Below are 20,338 nucleotides of genomic sequence, written 5' to 3' on the forward strand. Positions count from 1 at the left end.
TTTTGGTTTTGTTTTTAAAGACAACGTGGGGGTTGTGAGTTTAAGTGTAAGGGGAAGTGAAGCGTGAAGCCACTGAAGCAATAGGAAGGTGACTGTGCTGGGGGGGGGGGGGGCATCCCTCAGGATTAGGACAAAACATCCTCCAATGTGGGTTCACTTCCTGTACAGCACACCTGCACCCCCATCAATGAGTGTGAGATGTCAGCTCGCTGACGAAGTTCACACTCGCTGAGAAGGCTCAGCCATTCAAAAATCCTCCCACATGTTGGGACGCCATTGACATTAAACAATGCAGTGTCCCAAATATAACACATATAACACACACACACACACACACACACACACACATATGAGTGTAAAGACATATATGCAAATATATATTTACATATATATTCACACATATTTGCAATATATATAATATATGTAAATATATACATATACTTGGGTAAATATTTTTCACTGGAAATTATTTTTGCTGTTCCGAAAGCTGAAACACCTTTAGCCATAAGAAACATTGACAGCATAAGTTACGGCGACCAGTGATATGGGAGTTCAAATAAGAGAAACTACGCTTAGCTGCTCAATGTCGAGTGAAAAGGCGTCTTGTATTGGCAAAAGTCCCAAACCAAGTGGCACCATAACTGCTAATCTTCCCCTATGTCACAAACACAACTTTGCTCATCTCCCTGATGATGACAAAGGTTGGGCCTTCCCGGGTGGTTATTGTTGGAAAACAAAAAATGTTTGCCAAGGAGGAATTCTTTTATCTAAGTCACATCCATCCATCCATTCTTTGGCTGATTTGTGTCACCTTAGCCATCTTAGGAAAGGTATTACTGCAAATGCAGAATTAAAAAAGAGAGCTAAAAGTTGAGCTTAATCCCCCGGCAGAAAAAACAAATGAATGAAATTGGTAATATCAAGTTTGTGCGACTATGCTATTCAATGGGAGCCGGAGACAGGATGCAGAGAATAGAACCATGACCCGGCACTTCCTCTTACATTAATAGGTAGGATGGCATGAAACTACATGAATTGCTTGAATTCAACCCTCACAGGGACACATGAAAATGTCATTCCTGAATTATACAAGAATAACTTCATGAGACAGACACGACCCCCTGAAGCCAAGACCACAGCTCACCCGGGCGTAAAAAGTCGAGGTAAAAAAAAAAACTCGTCGGTTTGGGGATGAATTACCTTCAATTAGGGCCTTCAATGTGTCCTTAAAACACATTCTCCATCCTTTCATGATCCAGCTCATTATCACCAATGAAATGACCCAGTCTGCGGTCTTACTGAAGGATGCCAGACACACACAGACACACACAAAGTTTTTTTTCAGGCTGCACAACTCTGAATAACATTCACGAGGGGGCTTTTCACTTTGAAGCCTTCACTGAAAGACATCGGTTCTTTTGTTATAAAGAGAGACAGATGATTTGCTCCGGGATGGGATGGACACTGCCATCACAGCCTGTGTCTGAAGTGGTTTTCATTGGAGAATAATCCAGTAACCTTCTACCTTCCTTGCTGAATAGCTGAAGGGGTCCTACTGGGGGGGGGGGGGGGTGCTAGGGGGTGTTAAAAGAGGATATAGAGGAACAGGTTTAATTTGTGCGTCTGTTTCTGTGAAGGATCTGCTGTTAAAGGCGGACTGAATGGACTCCGATCTGCAGCAGTGACTGGCCCGGAGGAAGGGGGAGTGGTCACTCCAGCAAGAGGCTGGGGGCTTGATAAAAAGAGAACACATGCAGTCTGGGACCAGTAACCTGATGGAATGACACACTACCTTTTGTCGCTAATAACTTTAGCTCCTCCTTTCAGCGCTAATAAAAAGAACCTGAGGGACTTCAAGAGGACTGTGTCCACTTCAGACGTCTCATAAACTACCCAAAATACCGGGACCAGCAGAACGTCAGAGACATTTTTTAGGAGTTTGATTTGAGCTATTTTTTGTGTGTCTCTCTCAGCTTCACACTTTTCCCGTGAAGATGTTTTATTCCAGTGTGCTGGTTCTGGGTGTCTGCCTTGCTCTGGGGACAGGACGCAACGCTGCTGCAGCCGCCGCGATGGGGAAGACGCAATACCAGATTCAAAACGGCCGCTGTAGCTACACCTTTCTGCTGCCCGAGCAGGACGACTGCCAAACCTCCGGCAGCACCAACAGGAACCAGGTCCAAAAGGATGGGCCGGCAGACAGCGAGGAGTCCACCCAGAGGCTGGAGCAGCTGGAGAACATCATGGAGAACAACACACAGTGGCTTCTCAAGGTAAAATGTCTTGTCTGGACTCCTGTCACAGCCCCTCAGTGGTGGGCACCACGTGTAAAGAAGAGATGCTTTTATATTTATGCTAATTTTCAGATGGTTTAAAGATACGACTTGTCTGCACTGTGTTTCTGCTACAATGCAGACAAGTTTAACCAACGTTTGGTTTTTGACTCCGGTGCCTCTATGGAGTTGGTTTTAAATTTATTAAACAGTGCCAACTTTCAACATCCAAAATGGCAAGCTGTCGATCTCTCTCGAACTGCTGCTTTTCTTAAAAGACAGATGATTCTTTGAGGTGAGAAGTTTACTGCCAAAATAACAAATAAAATGGAAAACACTAACGTTCTCATAAATGCAGTCCCATCAGGTTAGCTTAGCCACTAATCAGGCTAGCTTAGCCACTGAATTATTAGCACATCAGGGCCAACTTAGCACGTACAAATTCTTCCCAAAATCCTTTTTATGCTGGCGTGTGTTTGCCCGGTTATACTTGCGCCTTTGACACCATTCGACATCAACGGTGTAACTTGTGCTCCTGTCGTACGGTCCCTCAGGGATGAATAAAGTACTCTGATTCTGACTAGGAAGCCAGTCAATACCATTATAAACGGTTTCTTGTTTGGTAACCCTCAGCATGACTGGTGATGTTACATGTCCATTAAACTAGACCGTGTAAGTCACTGCTGTGAGGTTTCAATCAGGTCTCATTCAGCAAATGGTACAACGGGCTGTTGGCAGAGTGTCGCCGAGACACGGCCGTGCTGTGTAAAAAGACATGAACGGCCGGCTGGAGGAGTGTCAAAGCGTCATTACAGGTGTCCAAATGGAGGATGTGTGCCTCCCCTTTTGGTGTTCCCGGGCTATAATTTGTGTGCGCCCCTATGAGAAAACCAAACCCGTGTATGGTTCTCTGTCGAGGTCGATAATGTGCAGCAATAAACATTGCACAATACGAGCCGCTACAAGGCAATTACAATTTACAGCCTGATTAAACAAACTACTGTCAACATTAAACAAACCCCGAGCCGCTTCGCTTCAGAGGACAGAAGCTGTTTCCCGTTGACATCATTCACCGCCACAGCACTTTGATGCTGTTATTCCAGCACAAACCTCGCACGGACAGACAGGGACGCAAACCTCGCACAGACGGACAGGGACACAAAAAGTCCTGCAGCTTTTGAACAGATATCATGGACATTTTGGATGCCACGCTGAAACTGGACTTACACATATAAGACAATTACATCAGCCGGGTGAACGACATAAACACAGAAAACTTAGAAGAAGGATGCGTGACGGAGCTGTTGGTACGACCCAGCCTGTCCTTTAAAAGCCCATTTGATTTCTTCATTTTCCTGAACAGATATCCCACTAGCTTCCAAATAGCTGCTAATTTAATGCTATTTCTGACTCGACTTAAGACGGCATGGTCTATGACCTATGAACTTGCAGATTAAACGACCGGCAATACTTGTCATAAATATAGTAGTTACTTAGTGGTAAAGCAACAATACTTTAATAAGACTTTCTAGAATCTTAGCTATAACTGCTACTTGTACTGACTATTATTGTCACTTGATCCAATTTAGATAGCTGCGTACAAATCATGAAAAAAAAATAAATAAATAAATAAAACGACCAGCTTGCTTAAGATGAAAAGAGGATAACTTTTATCAGAATACATAAGGATCGTGTAATAAGCCTATACATTTACAGCAGGCTATTCTAAATGCAAATGTTAGATTTTTAACTTCTAAACAGAACAGCATAGCAGACACAACTCCACCATGCATAATATTAGCGATGACAACTCGACACGGAGAACCCGCTCTCTCAGAGCCGGGACTCCAATTTGTGTTTCTAGATTCAAGTTTTTAGGCTTTTTTTTTTATTACATCAACGCAATGCTTTTACTTCTCTTTTTTTGTTTTGTTGTTGTCTTTTTTTCCCTTTTTCTCCCCAATTATACTTGGCCAATTACCCTACTCTTCACATCCGGCTTCCCACCCAGACACAGCCAATTATGTCTGTAAAGACGCCCGACCAAGCTGGAGGTAACACGGGGATTCGAACCGCTGACCCCGGTGTTGGTAGGCAACGGAATAGACCGCCACGCTACCCGGGCTTAATTCTCTAATCATAAGCAATTAATCTGTTAAATCAAGCCGCTTACATGGAAGGTTGTCATTAAATTACGAACCTGGAAACACAGGTATCGTACCGTCACCTGTGGTAGTTTCAAAACCTCCAAAGATAACAGGCGTCATCTCATTTACCCTGATCCACACTGAAATAAATGACAGAACAAAGTAAAAGGGGGAGGACATGTTATTGCCATCCCACAGAGAGCTGCCTGGACTATAGCTATATTATTTTCATATCAGACTTGAAAAGCAAGTCCAAGGTGGGGGGGGGGTGACTGCTTCAATTAACCTGTGCTTCTGGAAGACTGCCATAACGTAGAAAGAGTGTCTTGAGAAATTCTGTTGAATCCACCGACTACCTACCGTACATGACAATTTTATTAAAAACGAGCCCAAATTGAGTTTTTCCCCATAAATAAAATCTGGCGACTCGCTCGGTGAAAAACGCCGCCCCGCCAATCCTTAACTCGGGCGTCGAGACGCTCAGTGACAGCCAGCAGGATTCACCAAACCGGTCCAACAACAACTTGCCGGTTTGTTGTCGCGTTCCTTTAGAGATGTGGAGCACAAATAAGCTTTCACCACGGAGTCCTTCTAGGCAGGGGTAAACAACTGATTAGATCGCCGGCTGTCAACGAACGTCCTGTCAACAATCCGAATGACACCCACTTCCACACACCTCCGCGTGTATCCAAGAACACAAACACGCCGGGGTCCAGAGAGGAAGCCAAACATAATTAGTCCTAATTACTGCAGTTATTCTTGAGTTAGTTCTTCACCGAGGGGGGGGGGCAGAAGCTTTTTAGGGTAGCTTTAATGACAGATGAGTAAACAACCTGATTATGCACAACTGGAGATATTCTACTGACGCATAGCCCCGCTTGTAAAAATGTCACGCTTTCATAAAGGATGTAACTCCTCACTCAACACTTCCATCCTGTTTACAGGCTGCAGGACCTGATTGCCACTCAGGAACATCATGCAGGAAATAACTTAATGATTGTTCTTGCTGTAAATCCGGCAGGGCTGCTAGGTAGACAGGGGAGGGGGAACCTTTTTTCTCAATGAATCTTTGCTACACACCCCGCCAGCCGCCCTCACATTTATCTGGCGATATTATCCTGTACCAGCTTATCTTTTTTCTTCTTCTTTGCTTTGTAACTGGTGGGAAACAAAACTGTTGTGAACCATCAATTTTCACCTTCTGACCCGCATGACAAACAGAACGCCATTTGACTTCCTGTCTCAAGTTTAGAAGCTTCTTTTTTGGAAGTATATTATCCATATATTATCTAAACAATTGGAAATGCCTTGGTTATCGTGGGATAATTCAGTCCGCTTTCATCCCCCACCAGGCCTCCGAGTCGCACACAAGAAGAAAGGGGGCACTATGTCAAAACTGTCCAATTTAACAAGACTTTGTGTAAATACGGATTGAAATATTACCAGCGGCAGACCCGGCATTTCTTTCATGCTGTGCTGTGTGAGTATGGAGGCTCGAGCTGAGACCGGACTGCCAGATAATAATTTGAGAAGTTCTCAACGTTTTATAGGGATGCAAAATATTGACTCTATTGCTGATATCCGATAACGGATCATTTCCATGGTTATGATGCCGATACTGATACCAATATTTCTAATTTCACTGCCTGTTCCCTCCAGTCATTACAAAGCTTTTGAAAATGTACATAGTTAGATATTAACTTTATCTTCTGAAATTACGCTGGTAATTGCCACATTAAAATAGAAATAGACCCCACTGCAGACACTGTAGGCTGGGGCATGACCTGTCTTTCCATTAAGGCCTGTAATTCCCGTCAGTAAAGGAGCCAGACGTACGTATTTCCCTTCTCCTGTGCTTGGGCTTGGCGACAAACCACCCACAGAAAAAACGGGGTTTTTCCTATCATTGTAACACTTTTGCACAGCACCCTAGTCGATTGAACAGGAAATGCAGAAAAACAAGTTGTTAATAGTGTAGCGAATTTGGGAGGCAGCCGGGAACCGCCACAGCCGGGACGTGAACCCGGGTCTCCCACACCCAGGGTGACTACGTTAAACCAGTCGACTAAAGGGTCCAACCAGTTAGCCAAGGGCTAGCGAGTCTAGTCATCTGTGGTCATTACACTACACCCCCCCTTCGAGAAGGGCGCCCCCACGCTTCAGTATATCAGCTCCCTCATGCCTCTGGGTGCATGCACTTCCGATGGCCTCACGGTCTCACCATCCCCCTTCTGACACCAATGTAGTGAATTCAGGGGGCAGCCGGGAACCGCCGCAGCCGGGATGCAAACCCAGGTCTCCCGCACCATGGGCGACTACGTTAACCGGTCGACTAAAGTGTCCGACCCGTTAACCAAGGGCTAGCGAGTCTAGTCATCCAAGGTTGTTACAATATAAAATGGATCAAGGTAAACGGCTGCTCTGCTGATTGACTTTCATTCATAAAACAAAGGTAAGAAAAATAGCTCGGCCATGGGAAATGTTTTGTTGGAGCTACTGAGACGATTTCCATTGAAATCGTATTTTTATAGTGGAGTTTTAACATTGGAGACTGGCACTTCCGCATGCTGGCGAGGTGAATAAGGTGAATTATTTTTGGTTCATCCAGTGTTCCTCCAGTTCTCCTGTGCTGAGATCAGCAGTGAATGACTTGCTGACTTGCGAAATACGATCGACTTCTCGTTTACTTTCAAGACTCACACCTGATTACATGATGTTTTTGTTTTGACACTATCGCTGCCCGATCCGACTCAACTGTAGATGTGAGTCGCGCATGCACACGCTTGACTCAGAGCGGGCAGCGAAGGGAACCAATGTTGGTTGAGCGAGCTAGAGTGAACGAAGAGAGGGAGCGGCGATAGCGAGGACAAACGTTTTTCAAAAGTTTTTAATCACCGCAACCAAGAGAAGTTCTTCATCATACACTTATAACTGTGCACAAAAACTTTTAGGCTGATAGGTCCAGTAGTTTGTGGCCGCCAAAGCCGCAGCCCTTCTGGCCTCCCGGTACCTGTCTGCTGCTTCAGGAGACCTCTGGGCCAACCAAGCCCGAAAGGCCTCCTTCCTCAGCCTGACGGCTTCCCTCACCACCGGTGTCCACCAGCGGGTTCTTAGGTTGCCACCTCGACAGACACCGATGACCTTATGACCACAGCTCCTACCTGCCGCATCTGCAATAGAGGCTTTAAACATGGCCCACTCAGACTCCATGTCCCCAGCCTCCCTTGGGATACACAAGAACTTCTTCCGAGATTTGCTAGATTTTTTTGTTTGTGAGATTATGCACGGACATGCACACACACACAAACCCCCACACAGGGGACCAAACACACAATCCCCTCCAGGGTACCGCCTGGTGGAGGTCATTAATACGTCATCATATCGGAGCAACACGTCGGTGTTTGATATCGGTCCTGATACTGATAACACATTTTCAAGCAGTTATTGGTGGATATCGATAAGGCTGGCCTATATTGTGCACCCCTAACGTCTTGACATTGTAAGACAACGTATTTATCTAGCATTTCTTTCTCGTCACTAGTAAACTCGTCTAAATACCCAAAAGTTACATAAGTAATTCATAAACCTAGGGCATTTCTTCACGATCACGTAATCTTTGGCACAACGTTGCTAATGGCATTCAGGCCAGGGTGCAAAGGAATGTTACGGAAAGATCAGACGGTCCCAAGTTTCACACTACTCAAAAGCCAATGAGTAGTGTTCCTTCCTCCTTCACCAATTCCCCATGTGTTTTTTTGAGCAAGGCATTCAATACCCAACTTCCACATTCGCCCAGCGAGCAACAGTGAAAGACTCTAATAGCGCTGGGCAGCCCCTGAGACAGTCTGTGTGAGTGAATTTAAGGTAAAAGCATCTCTACAAAAAAGAAAATAAAAAAACCTTTCCAGGAAACAAAGTAAATTAAATCATTTACTCGCGCACATATCGTAACTTTTCTTTTGTATTTGTTGCATTTCCCCCCCACAACTGTTGTAAGCCTGTCTATGCTGTTAGATGATATGTTTTCTTTTCCTTAGCTTGTGTTTTATGTAAGGTTGGGTCTTGTGTTTTAATGAGCCCTTAACAAATTTCTGTCATGTCAAGTGATGGGACAACATTTCTCTAAATCTGACTCCTCTTTATCTTTACTGCAGCTGGAGAACTACATACAGGACAGCATGAAGCAGGAGATGGTCCAAATCCAACACAACGCTGTTCAAAACCACACGGCTACGATGATTGAGATCGGAACGAACCTACTGAGTCAAACGGCCGAACAAACGAGGAAACTGACAAACGTGGAGGCGCAGGTAAGCGTCCGACCGGTTTTGAACGAGAAGCGCGATAAGTTAGGTTCTCCCATGCAGTGACTAACGGTAAAGTGTTGATAGCGCCTACATACAGGAGTGTGTTTCACCCCTGAATGACCAGCATCTGCGTCCTGGTGGCCATTATGCTGTGGCAATGACATCAGATCCTTTCAAGCTTATTCTGGGGAGACAAACATCCATGGCATACCAGAATCACTGACTGTTTGTCTTTCAGCAGACTGTTTATTTTACAATCAATGTTTATTTTTGATTTATAATTTGATATCTTATTTTTCATCTATTTGAAAAAAAAATCACTTTACAACTCGAAAATAGTAGTAACAATAAGTGCTGGAATGTAAATGATCTGATACGCGCAAAACTGATTTATGGCAGAGAAAAAAAAATTAAGTTCATAGACACTGATGAGGGCCCAACGAGCCGAAATGTGTCGTTTTCCCACCTTCTGGCCGTAAAAATAGAATGATGACGACATTGCTGAGAAAAATCTAGAGAGCGGGCTTCCTGTCCCGTCCCCTAAACATTGTTTAGTCGGCACCTGAAGTTGTGCTCGCAGTGGACTCGGAAATTTTGATTTTCACTGTTCAGCAATGCTGCATAAAAAAGTTTTTTTTACAAATTAAATGGTATATATGCAGGGTTGATGAGCGAAACTTAACCTTCACTAGAGAAAAGGCTTAATCAACAGCATGCCGAGTCGTTTTTAATGAATTCAATTAAGTAACTGACGTTCCACATTCCTCCCCCAACCATTTGAAGGAAATCTGAAGGCAGGCCTGGGCACACTCCATCACCCATTGCATTAGCTGAACGGGGCTGCTACTGCATGAATTGAGAGAAGTAATGGGCTACTTTACCCAAACGTGCCCGTGTATTGTTTTGGCTCAGCGTCAATGACCTTATGTGAGCTAACTGTACAGCATTTCCTGTTATTAGCACAATTTTATTCCCAAAGAAAGGGTCTATCAGTTTGTCACGATCAGACATCCGTCTGTTCAAAGACATCAACAGCTCAAGTGGAGACTCGTAGCTAGGATTCAGGTAAACAACCTGCTTTTTGCTGAGTTCAGTTCCTCCAGACTAGGAAAGCAGAGGGAAGGTCCTCGACCCAGGGGCTCAGTTCAATACGTACGTCAATGAAAATACATGCATTACCCTGTAAAGCCCCGCCGCTCTTTCAGAGTCCCATAATCCTGCCCCCCGTCCTCTATCAAACGTGTCTGCCATATCGGAATTTAATTGTTCTGCTTTTCCTGTGACAAAACAGATTTTTCCATCCAGCTAGTGGCGACACTTGTTGTGCTTTCTAAAACTAACAGGATTTGTGTTGGAGTCAGCTGAGCACGCTCCTTTGATGGAATAGCTACCTATCTGATACAAGAAGGCTCTTTTGAAGTGGTTTGTTGGTGGGCCATTTTGCTTATCGTGCCGGCAGGCGCAGGACAGGAGCACGAATGTGTGTTTGGCTTATGAATGCACTATGAAGGACACTTTAGGTTGGTGTCACACGATTGACATGTCAAACACCCTGCGACGAAAAACAGACTTTATTGGACCGTGCCCCATTCTTTTTGTCTCAAATGAGCTAGATGGGCCAAATAAGATGCAGCAGTGCATGGAAAACTTTGTGATGAATTATGCACAAGAAAACATAGGAATGTCAGAAAGGCCACATTCTGTTCTTGTGGGAAAACACGCCCAAATGCCACATAATTTGAGTTTCTCCAAGACTCGCCTTTTGAGTCAAGAATGTTTACAATATCTTTAAAAGAATCAGCACAATTAAAAAGAAAAAAAAACGAATCTCAGAGGCTATCTTGAGAAAAATATCCCAACTGAAAAGTGTCTTGATGCGTGCTCAATAATCCAGGTAAGAACCTCAAAGAAGGTTGAATCAGTTCATCTGGATACAACGTTTATCGACAGACATAAACAATGCATCCAAAATAAACTGATTCAACCTTCTTTGATCCCAACTGAAGAGTTTCTCAAAACTGAAATCCTTTACCTGCAGGTGATAAATCACACAACTCGACTTGAGCGCAGGCTTCTGGAGAACTCCCTTTCGACAAACAAGTTGGAAAAAGAACTCATTTTCCAAAGAAACGAAATAAGTAAGCTGAACGACAAAAACAGGTACGGGCATCTTACATTTTCTTACAACTCTTAAACTGCTTCATTCATTTCCATAGTAACCGTCAGATGAAATGTTATCGATTCAGAAAAAGTATTTAAAGTATTTAAGTATGCTAGGTTCATAGGGGCGGCACGGTGGCGCAGTGGTTAGCGCAGTAGCCTCACAGCAAGAAGGTTCTGGGTTCGAGCCCCGGGGTAGTCCAACCTTGGGGGTCGTCCCAGGTCGCCCTCTGTGTGGAGTTTGCATGTTCTCCCCGTGTGTGTGTGGGTTTCCTCCGGGTGCTCCGGTTTCCTCCCACAGTCCAAAGACATGTAGGTCAGGTGAATTGGCCGTACTAAATTGCCCGTAGGTATGAATGTGTGAGTGTGTGTATGTCGGCCCTGTGTGATGGTCTGGCGGCCTGTCCAGGGTGTCTCCCTGCCTGCCGCCCAATGACTGCTGGGATAGGCTCCAGCAACCCCGTGACCCTGAGAGCAGGATAAGCAGGTCGGATAATGGATGGATGGCTGGATGGATGGATGGAAGGTTCATAGGGATGCAAAGGGCTGAGTGTGTTGTTAAGGTAGTAGCTTGTCTGCCACCAGTTTCCTGGAGAAAAGGGTGGCGCAGATGGAGGAGCAGAGGCAGGTGGAGCTGAAGGCTCTCCGGGAAGAGAGGGAGCAGCTTCAGGCTCTCATACAGAGACAGACGGTCATCATAGGGGAGCTGGAACAGCAGCTGCTGCGTGTCACGTCAAACAACAGTGGCCTCCACCAACAGCAACAGGAGCTCCTCCAAACAGTCAACAACCTCATCCACGTCCTCTCTGTCACCACAGATGGAGGTGGGTTAACAGCACAGGCCATAAAAAAAACAAAAAAACAAAAAAAACCTATTTACCTTATTCCCCCACGGGGACCATTAAAGTTTCATCTAACTTTACTCAGGGAGCGTTGCCCAAAGACCAATGTTTTCTCAACTCGGCCCTGCTTCACATGTACACACACACATCGCTGCATCCACACCTGTGAGCTGAACAGTACCAAAACATTCCCTTTTCATTTGCTGCTGTTGGCAACTGAGCAGATCCACTATGGCGACTGGGAGTCCAGCACCCTGCTCAAGGGCCCATCGATGGTAGTTGCTGAGGGAGGGCCAAGCATTTTGCCATGTTTATTTTCACATCCGGATTTTTCCTGGCTCGTCTTAAGAATTTGAACCAGTGACCCACTGTCCATAAATAACTGTTATTGTGCAGTAGGGCTACCAAAACTGGCTGGATGAAATATCAAAAAATTCAAATTAGTAACAGAGACACGACAGCAATGTAATCGTGATCTTTTTACTTCGTATAGGCCGGGTTTCAGGAAGTAAATGCAGTGTGGCGGTTAAGCCCTGAGATGTTTTGAATTGTTGGGTTCACATGAGCTGCTTCTCCTGCAGAGACCAAACCTGCCATGATGCAGGACACACCGACCACTTACATGGACTGTGCTGCTGTCTTCAAGTCCGGCAACACTGAAAGTGGAGTCTACGCACTAACCCTCCCAAACACCACGCACGAGATTAAGGTAGAGTTTAACTGTTCCATGCCATCTCCATACACTACATGACAAGAAGAACAACTATCAACACTTTGTTTTATGGTTTGAACGCATTGTAAATGACTCAATTACATTAACAATCTAGGAGTAGAGAGAACTGATGGGCATCTGAGTGGCGTAGCGGTCTATTCTGTTGCCTACCAACATGGCGATCATTGGTTCGAATCCCCGTGTTACCTCCGGCTTGGTCGGGCGTCCCTACACACACAATTGGCCGTGTCTGCGGATGGGAAGTCGGATGTGGGGATGTGTCCTGGTCGCTGCACTAGCGCCTCATCTGGTCGGTCGGGGCGCCTGTTCAGGGGGGGAGGGGGGAATAGCATGATCCTCCCACGCGCTACGTCCCCCTGGTGAAACTCCTCACTTTCAGGTGAAAAGAAGCAGCTGGCGACTCCACATGTATCGGAGGAGGCATGTGGTAGTCTGCAGCCCTCCCCGGATCGGCAGAGGGGGTGGAGCAGCGATCGGGGCGGCTCAGAAGAGTGGGGTAATTGGTCAGATACAATTGGGGGAGGAAAAGGGGGAAAATCCCCCCCCCCTCCAAAAAAGACTAGTACTGTTTGAGCTGCATATATATATATATATATATATACACACACACACACACACACAAATATATATATATATATATATGTGTGTGTGTGTGTGTGTATGCAACTCAAACAGTACTAGTCTTCTGTGTACTACCAGATTGTTAATTTGTTAATTAATGTAATTGAGTTTTTGAGGGTGCACACAGAAGCTTTGTAAAGATGACAAAGCAAATAAAAAAAGAAAAGTAAAGTAAACAAAACAACTGAAAGATTGATCTACTCATAAACTATTCACTTTAAGTAGGTTTGTCCTTTAGGCCAGACTGGTTCATTTAAAACGTCTCCAGTCTTTCAATGGTCCTGTGCATGCTTGAACTCAAACAACGATCTCCTTAGAAACTTTTCAGCGATGTGAACTCGGAACTTATTTCTTCACCCCCTCGCCATTAACTCGCCACGTACCGATCAGGTCCACGCGAAAACGACGCCGCGTTATCCCAAGCTACGTGAAGACAAACTGCATCTCAGTGTTGAACCTCCCATCAGATGTGTTTACTGGAGCGACCTGTCTGCTGTGTTTGCAGGCGTTCTGTGACATGGAGACGGAGGGAGGTGGCTGGACAGTACTGCAGAAACGGTTTGACGGCCGTGTGGACTTCCACCGTACGTGGAGCGAGTACAAATCGGTAAGGTCCATCAACAGGAAATTCTTTCGTGGGAAAAAAAAAGCATTGCCCAGACTACCATTTTCATGCTAAATGAACAATGTAGAGACCAAATTTGCCACTTGCCATTCCCTTGTTTTTAAAAGGGCCTTGTAAGTTAGAAATATACCCACACAGAGCCAAAGGTAGCCTGTAACCAAAATAACAAGACACCCACGTGTAGTCCCCTAAGGGTGAAGAGCCACGCAAGCTGGTTAGGAGTGAAAAAGGAGAGAAGGATGCGTTAGCAGAGAAAAACACAGACTCGCTTTTTTTTTGGGGGGGGGGGGGCAGGGGTATGCTCCCCCACATATTTTCTTTTTGATCGACTTCCTCCTGTGAGGAGATGCAGCTTTATTGATAAGAGCAGTCGGGTCTGGTTCAAGATGATGATGAGTTGATCAATGTCACATTGTCACAAGAAAACCAAGTTTTCTGATGACCATTAGGAGTTTGGTCACATACCGAAACGGTGTCAGTAACATAACACAACCCCAACTTAGCATTAAGAATGTTTACAAAGATACCCCACTAATACGCATACGTAGGGTAACCCTTGTATAAAATACTAATGACTCAATCCATTTCTTTGTTGTATCATCTGATAAGGGGGCCCAGTCCGTGGTCTCGTAACATTGAGTGCTCATGAAGTTTTAACACTGTTTGTCGTGCACCCTCCTAGGGATTTGGAGACCCCTCAAGTGAACACTGGCTGGGGAACGACTTTGTCTCCAGGCTGACAAATCAGCAGCCATACAAACTGAGAATCCAGATGAGCGACTGGGAAGAAAACTCTGCATTCTCACAATATGAGCAGTTTTCTCTCGACAGCGAGGCACTAAATTACAGGTACAGATTTTCTCCACGACATCCACTTGTGTCTCGTCAAGCCTTCCGATCTCTGCTGCCTTGCATTTGCAACGACCTGATATGTAAGAATTTGCTTTAAAAGAGAATTTCAAAACAAGTATTTGTGGAAATATTTCAGATGAATTTCTTTAGGAAAACTGGGCGGCACGGTGGCCCAGTGGTTAGCACTGTCGCCTCACAGCAAGGAGGTCCTGGGTTCGAACACCGGGGTTGTCCAACCTTGGGGGTCATCCCAGATCGTCCTCTGTGTGGCGTTTGCGTGTTCTCCCCCGTGTCTCATTTAAGGTCTTTTTAAACCTTTATGTAAAGCGCCTTGAATTGTCTGTGTATGAAACGTGCGACTACATAAAAAGTGATCTGATAGCAAGTTTCCTATTCTCAAGAGGGTTTCGACTTAACGTTACCAACAATAAAATGTTAAGTTCACAATGTCGAAATGATGACATTTTCAAACAGTGAATACAAACAATCTACACCTACGCTCTGAACTTCAAATTAACTGACTAACGTTAGATCTGGACAATAGATTCTGATAGAATCCATCCATTATCCAAACCGCTTACCCTGCTCTCAGGGTCACGGGAATGCTGGAGCCTATCCCAGCAGTCATTGGGCGGCAGGAGGGGAGACACCCTGATAGAATCATTCAATGTAAATCTTTTAAGCTATGACAAATACCAACCTCTTCTAACTCCCCGCCGTACACTGCACAGAAGCTGCTGCCGTCGCTATTCAACGGGAAACCCGTGAACCTGCAGCTCTGCATAGACCCAACATTGGCAGATGGGAGTGGTTGCAGAGTTAAAACGACAAAAGCCGTTTGAGATCGCTAAAAATATTGGTAGGGACAACTCAGCAGTCCTCTTGACATTGGTAGGGACATTTCCCTACCGTCCATACCCAGATCTATGCCTATGCTATCCAGCAACACAAAAACAACCTACGGGGGAAGAAACAAAAGGAAAATGGAAGAAGAAACAGAACTGTACTTAATCTTATGACCAGTTGGAACTTGCATCATTACGCAAACAAACAAACGTTATTTGTCCTACTGGTAGAAAAGCTGGGGCTTTAATGTAAGGAAGCCGGGCCAAGGCACAGACTAAAGGGGGCCTTTTTGAGGAACAGCAATCACTGACTTCCTCCTCATTCCTTCATTCATTTTCTCTTTTCATTCTACAGGATACACCTTAAAGGTTACAGTGGAACGGCAGGCAAAATAAGCAGCCTCGGGCAGCCAGGAAGTGATTTCAGTACGAAGGACGCAGACAATGATAAATGTGTTTGCAAATGCTCCCAGCTGACAACAGGAGGTAAGAAGCCGTCTCCACACCTGTATATTTTCACAAACATGCTTAGCGAGACAATTTCACAAGTACGCCTATTTGGTGTTGTCCTCTTGTTTGGTGGAAGAATTCAAAACACCTCTCCCTCACCCCAGCCTTGGCACTTCCCTCAGAAATCTTCAATGACATTAAAAAGCACGTATGCTCTTTTGTGGCCAGGTCAAATAGCACAATTATGGCGGCATGGTGGCACAGTGGTTAGCGCTGTCGCCTCACAGCAAGAAGGTCCTGGGTTCGAACCCCGGGATTGTCCAACCTTGGGGGTCATCCCAAGTCATCCTCTGTGTGGAATTTGCATGTTCTCCCCATGTCTGCGGTGGGTTTTCTCCGGGTGCTCCGGTTTCCCCCACCATCAAAAAAGACATGCATGTTAGGGTTAATACTCCTGCCTGTGCCCCTGACCGAGGCATGGCAAGACCAACTAGAGTTGGTCCCCGGGCTGCCCACTGCTCCTAGCTACACAGCTAACCCAGAACACCAACACGGGTTCTGCCACAACAGGCACATCAGCACTAGAGATGCACCGATTGGTCAGCCGGTGACCAGAATCGTCCGATTCTCAGCTTGGTCGGCCATGACCGGTGACCGGCCGGTCAGTCTCAGGATATTTCCGATTCTGTGCCGATCACAGTGGCACAGACAGTAACATCAAAGCAAAACACAGTAACCTTCAGTAACCTGGAGCACTTTTTTAAGATTTGGTGGAGCGAGAGAAGGTCCTTTAAGCTGGTGCAGTTTTGGAGAAAATGTAAAAGTTTTTTAATAGTCAACGTTTTATTATCGACACACAACTAAAATTACCATTAAAGAAAAGTTATAAAAATGTTTGTATACGCTGTCAATTATAGTGTTTTCAAAGAAAAAAATGTACAAATGTACAAAATCGGAATCGGCAGGTCAGACTTTAATAAAAAATTGGAATCGGCCAAGAAAATTGCAACCGGTGCATCTCTAGTGGCCAGTGACCGCTGCCTGAAGTCAGTCAGTTAAGATGGCCAACATTATCCTGGCCATGCTAACATGAAAAAATTCCACTACACAGCCAAATTCATGATATCACAGGTTCCAGTGACTTATGTTTCATGCACAGTGCAGTATCTTCAAAAGAGGACAGTATCCTCAGTTCCTCAGTCTTGTGACATACTCAGTGGTGCCGACACAGCTGCACACTTTTAGCTGGTCAACACATTTATGGGATCTGTCTTTGCAGCCTCTCAAAGGACTTATGAAGTCCAAGATTGTATTACTAAAGCTGTGACCAAAACGTAGGACATGCACACATCCAATTAAATAATCAGGTGCAAGACAGACAGAGGCTCAAAATAAAATAAAATGAAACAAAGGTACAGTTCCTACTCTTTGTGTATCTGCTCCCGCTGTGTTTGATGGCAAGATCAATGTTTCGATCCCAAAAGGGGATCCTGATTAAGATCCTTTTGGGATCAAATTGTTGATCCCAAATCGTCGGGCGCCACGGTGGCCCAGTGGTTAGCGCTGTCGCCTCACAGCAAGAACGTCTTGGTTTACATGTTCTCCTCTGTCCCCCACCATCAAAAGAAACATGCATGTTAGGGTTAATACTCCTGCCTGTGCCCCTGACCGAGGCAATGGGAAAAGAAGTGGAGCTGGTCCCCAGGCACAGCATGAAGGCAGGAGGCACTGTTCCTAGCCACACAGATCACAGCTAGGATGGGTTAATTTGCAGTAACTGTATTTCCCCACAGGGATTAATGAAGGAAACTTAATTAAAACTTAATCTTGCCATTACAGTAGTAGCAGATATACAGTGTGCGGACACCACCTTTTTTTCATTTCGATACTAAAACTGATAATATCATGGTCCTTTGATCAAGACCCAGTACTTCAAATGGGCGCCAATGGCAGCTGCAAGTCACAGCTGACACCAATGGCAACTGAAGAGTTTTGCCCAAAACAGAACAAAGCTCCATCATTTCTCTGCTCCATACTAGACACTATACTCTTTCATACTAACACTAGACTTGAATGTGTTAATAGTGTTAAAGACTGGGGGCATCTGGGCGGCGTGGCGGTCTATTCCGTTGCCTACCAATACGGGGAATGCCGGTTTGAATCCCCATGTTACCTCTGGCTTGGTCAGACGTCCCTGCAGACACAATTGGCCGTGTCTAAGGGTGGGAAGCCGGATGTGGGTGTGTGTCCTGGTCGCTGCACTAGTGCCTCCTCTGGTTGGTCAAGGCATCTGTTCGGGGGGGGGGGGGACTGGGGGGAATAGCGTGATCCTCGCACGCGCTGCATCCCCCTGGCAAAACTCCTCACTGTCAGGTGAAAAGAAGCGGCTGGTGACTCCACATGTATCAGAGGAGACATGTGGTAGTCTGCAGCCCTCCACAGATCGGCAAGAGGGGGTGGAGCAGAGACTGGGACGACTCGGAAGAGTGGGGTAATTGGCCGGGTACAATTGGGGGAAGAAAAAAAAGGGGGAACCCCCCCCCACACACACACATACACAAAAACAGTGTTAAACGCTGCCAAACAAGACAGACTGTGCAATAACTTTGTTTTCCTCTACTAGGGTGGTGGTTCGATGCCTGTGGTCCGTCCAATCTGAATGGAATGTATTACCAACACGGACAGAACTCAAATCGGTTCAATGGAATCAAATGGTACTACTGGAAAGGCTCGGGTTACTCACTAAAGGTCACCGCAATGATGATCAGACCGGCAGACTTCTGAAGTTCCCTTTGAAAAGACTCCTCTCACACACACACACACACACGCACACACTGACGGGGGAAAAAACACCAACTGACAGACTGTAACAAAACACAACATCTAAACAGGCCCTGCCATGAAAACCAAAACACTTCATGCAAACTATAGTCCCATGAGAACCCTCACAGGGAATGCACATTTTGTTCATCTTTATGTTTACTGAATAGGACCACATGGGGTGTCAGATGAACATCGACAGAGGTCTACACTGGCACAACTGGAAACAACTGGAGGCGTGCTTATGTAGGCTATTATAACAGCCAGGCAGCCATTGGCAAACTCAATCTCAGAATTTATTTAATCTTTTGTTTATGATTTTGACATGACATATTTAATAGATATTTTCGTGGATTGTTATCAAAGAGAATAATGGTACAACGGGAGGTTGACGTGTACTGAGGCAATATAAAATAACTGACTTCAAACGGTCGTCTTCACACCCTCTGGATAAGCACCTGCTGAATGCATCAAATGTCGGTGTATTATCCATCCATCCATTATCCGAACCGTTTATCCTGCTCTCAGGGTCGCGGGGATGCTGGAGCCTTTCCCAGCAGTCATTGGGTGGCAGGCGGGGAGACACCCTGGACAGGCCGTCGGGCCATCACACAGGGCCAACACACACCCACACACACATACACACACAAACACACATTCACACCTAGGGACAATTTATTACGGCCAATTCACCTGACCTACATGTCTTTGGACTGTGGGAGGAAACCGGAGCACCCGGAGGAAACCCACGCAGACACATGCAAACTCCACACAGAGGACCACCCGGGACGACCCCCAAGGTTGGACTACCCCGGGGCTCGAACCCAGAACCTTCTTGCTGTGAGGCGACCGCGCTAACCACTGCGCCACCGTGCCGCCTCGGTGTATTATACCAAACTAAAATGTTTCTATTTAGATAACATTTTCTTTCTCGCTGAGGATGTATATAAATAGATTTTTTTTATTTATATGTAGATTAGAAGATTGACATTTGATAGATATATTGGTTTGCTGTATTTCAACATGACAACGATGTATCACCTGGAATGTTTGTTTTTCTTTTTCCCCATTTAATCTTGACTATTTATACAGTCTGCTCTCCACTGTTGACATATCTTTTACATTTGGGGCTGTTTTTGTCAGTTTGTTTGTTTTAAGTCGATACACTTATGACACTGCAAAAAAAAAACAACTTTATGGGAAAGCTTCGCAAGACAGGAAATTGCATTATACTATGGCAGAATTAAGTATGTTCCCTACAAACATGAGCCAGCACAAAGCTCGGACTTTTTCCTACAATCTCGAACAACATCAATCACATCAGCATGTAATGATGATGATGATGATGATGATGATGCTTATCGGCAGAGACTGCTTTACAGCTGCACCGTCTTCATGGGATGATCCCCCTGCATTGTGGAGTTTCAAACGATCAAAATAAGAAGGTGAGACTGAGGTGTCTGTCACCATGCAGCTCACTGCAGCGCTGTCTAAAATCACATCCTTTATCATTCTCTGCACTTTTACCAAAAATAAACAATGAAGCACAGATTCTTCAGTGTCCTGTTGTGCATTTGTGGTGATGACTGAAGAGCGGTTTTCTGAACCTGACAGAATGAATGAGGGACTGGAGTAGCACATGTGTTTAAATTTATAATTTTCA

At 45.2% G+C, this 20,338-nt stretch overlaps 2 protein-coding genes across 2 annotated transcripts in view; one reads left to right on the forward strand and one right to left on the reverse strand.

The window, feature by feature from the left end:
* Positions 1 to 20,338, reverse strand: part of mcph1 (microcephalin 1) — a 60,147-nt gene that overhangs the window by 7,599 nt on the left and 32,210 nt on the right. The gene's annotated exons all lie outside the window — the stretch shown is intronic.
* Positions 1,787 to 20,272, forward strand: angpt2a (angiopoietin 2a). The gene is made up of 9 exons (XM_056292433.1): positions 1,787 to 2,273; positions 8,575 to 8,730; positions 10,766 to 10,887; positions 11,473 to 11,711; positions 12,311 to 12,438; positions 13,589 to 13,690; positions 14,391 to 14,557; positions 15,761 to 15,891; positions 18,479 to 20,272. The coding sequence occupies exons 1-9, from the start codon at positions 1,995 to 1,997 to the stop codon at positions 18,637 to 18,639; spliced, it is 1,485 nt and encodes a 494-aa protein (XP_056148408.1). The 5' UTR covers positions 1,787 to 1,994; the 3' UTR covers positions 18,640 to 20,272.

The sequence above is a fragment of the Lampris incognitus genome, chromosome 13 (genome assembly GCF_029633865.1).
Source record: "Lampris incognitus isolate fLamInc1 chromosome 13, fLamInc1.hap2, whole genome shotgun sequence".
Taxonomy (NCBI): Eukaryota; Metazoa; Chordata; class Actinopteri; order Lampriformes; family Lampridae; genus Lampris; species Lampris incognitus.

Excerpts from the sequence above, each read along its gene's own strand:
- angpt2a (XM_056292433.1), top strand. The coding sequence starts at position 1,995 with ATGTTTTATTCCAGTGTGCTGGTTCTGGGTGTCTGCCTTGCTCTGGGG. Across the intron at positions 2,274-8,574 it reads ACACACAGTGGCTTCTCAAG|CTGGAGAACTACATACAGGA; the intron begins GTAAAATGTCTT and ends TCTTTACTGCAG. Across the intron at positions 11,712-12,310 it reads CTCTGTCACCACAGATGGAG|AGACCAAACCTGCCATGATG; the intron begins GTGGGTTAACAG and ends CTTCTCCTGCAG.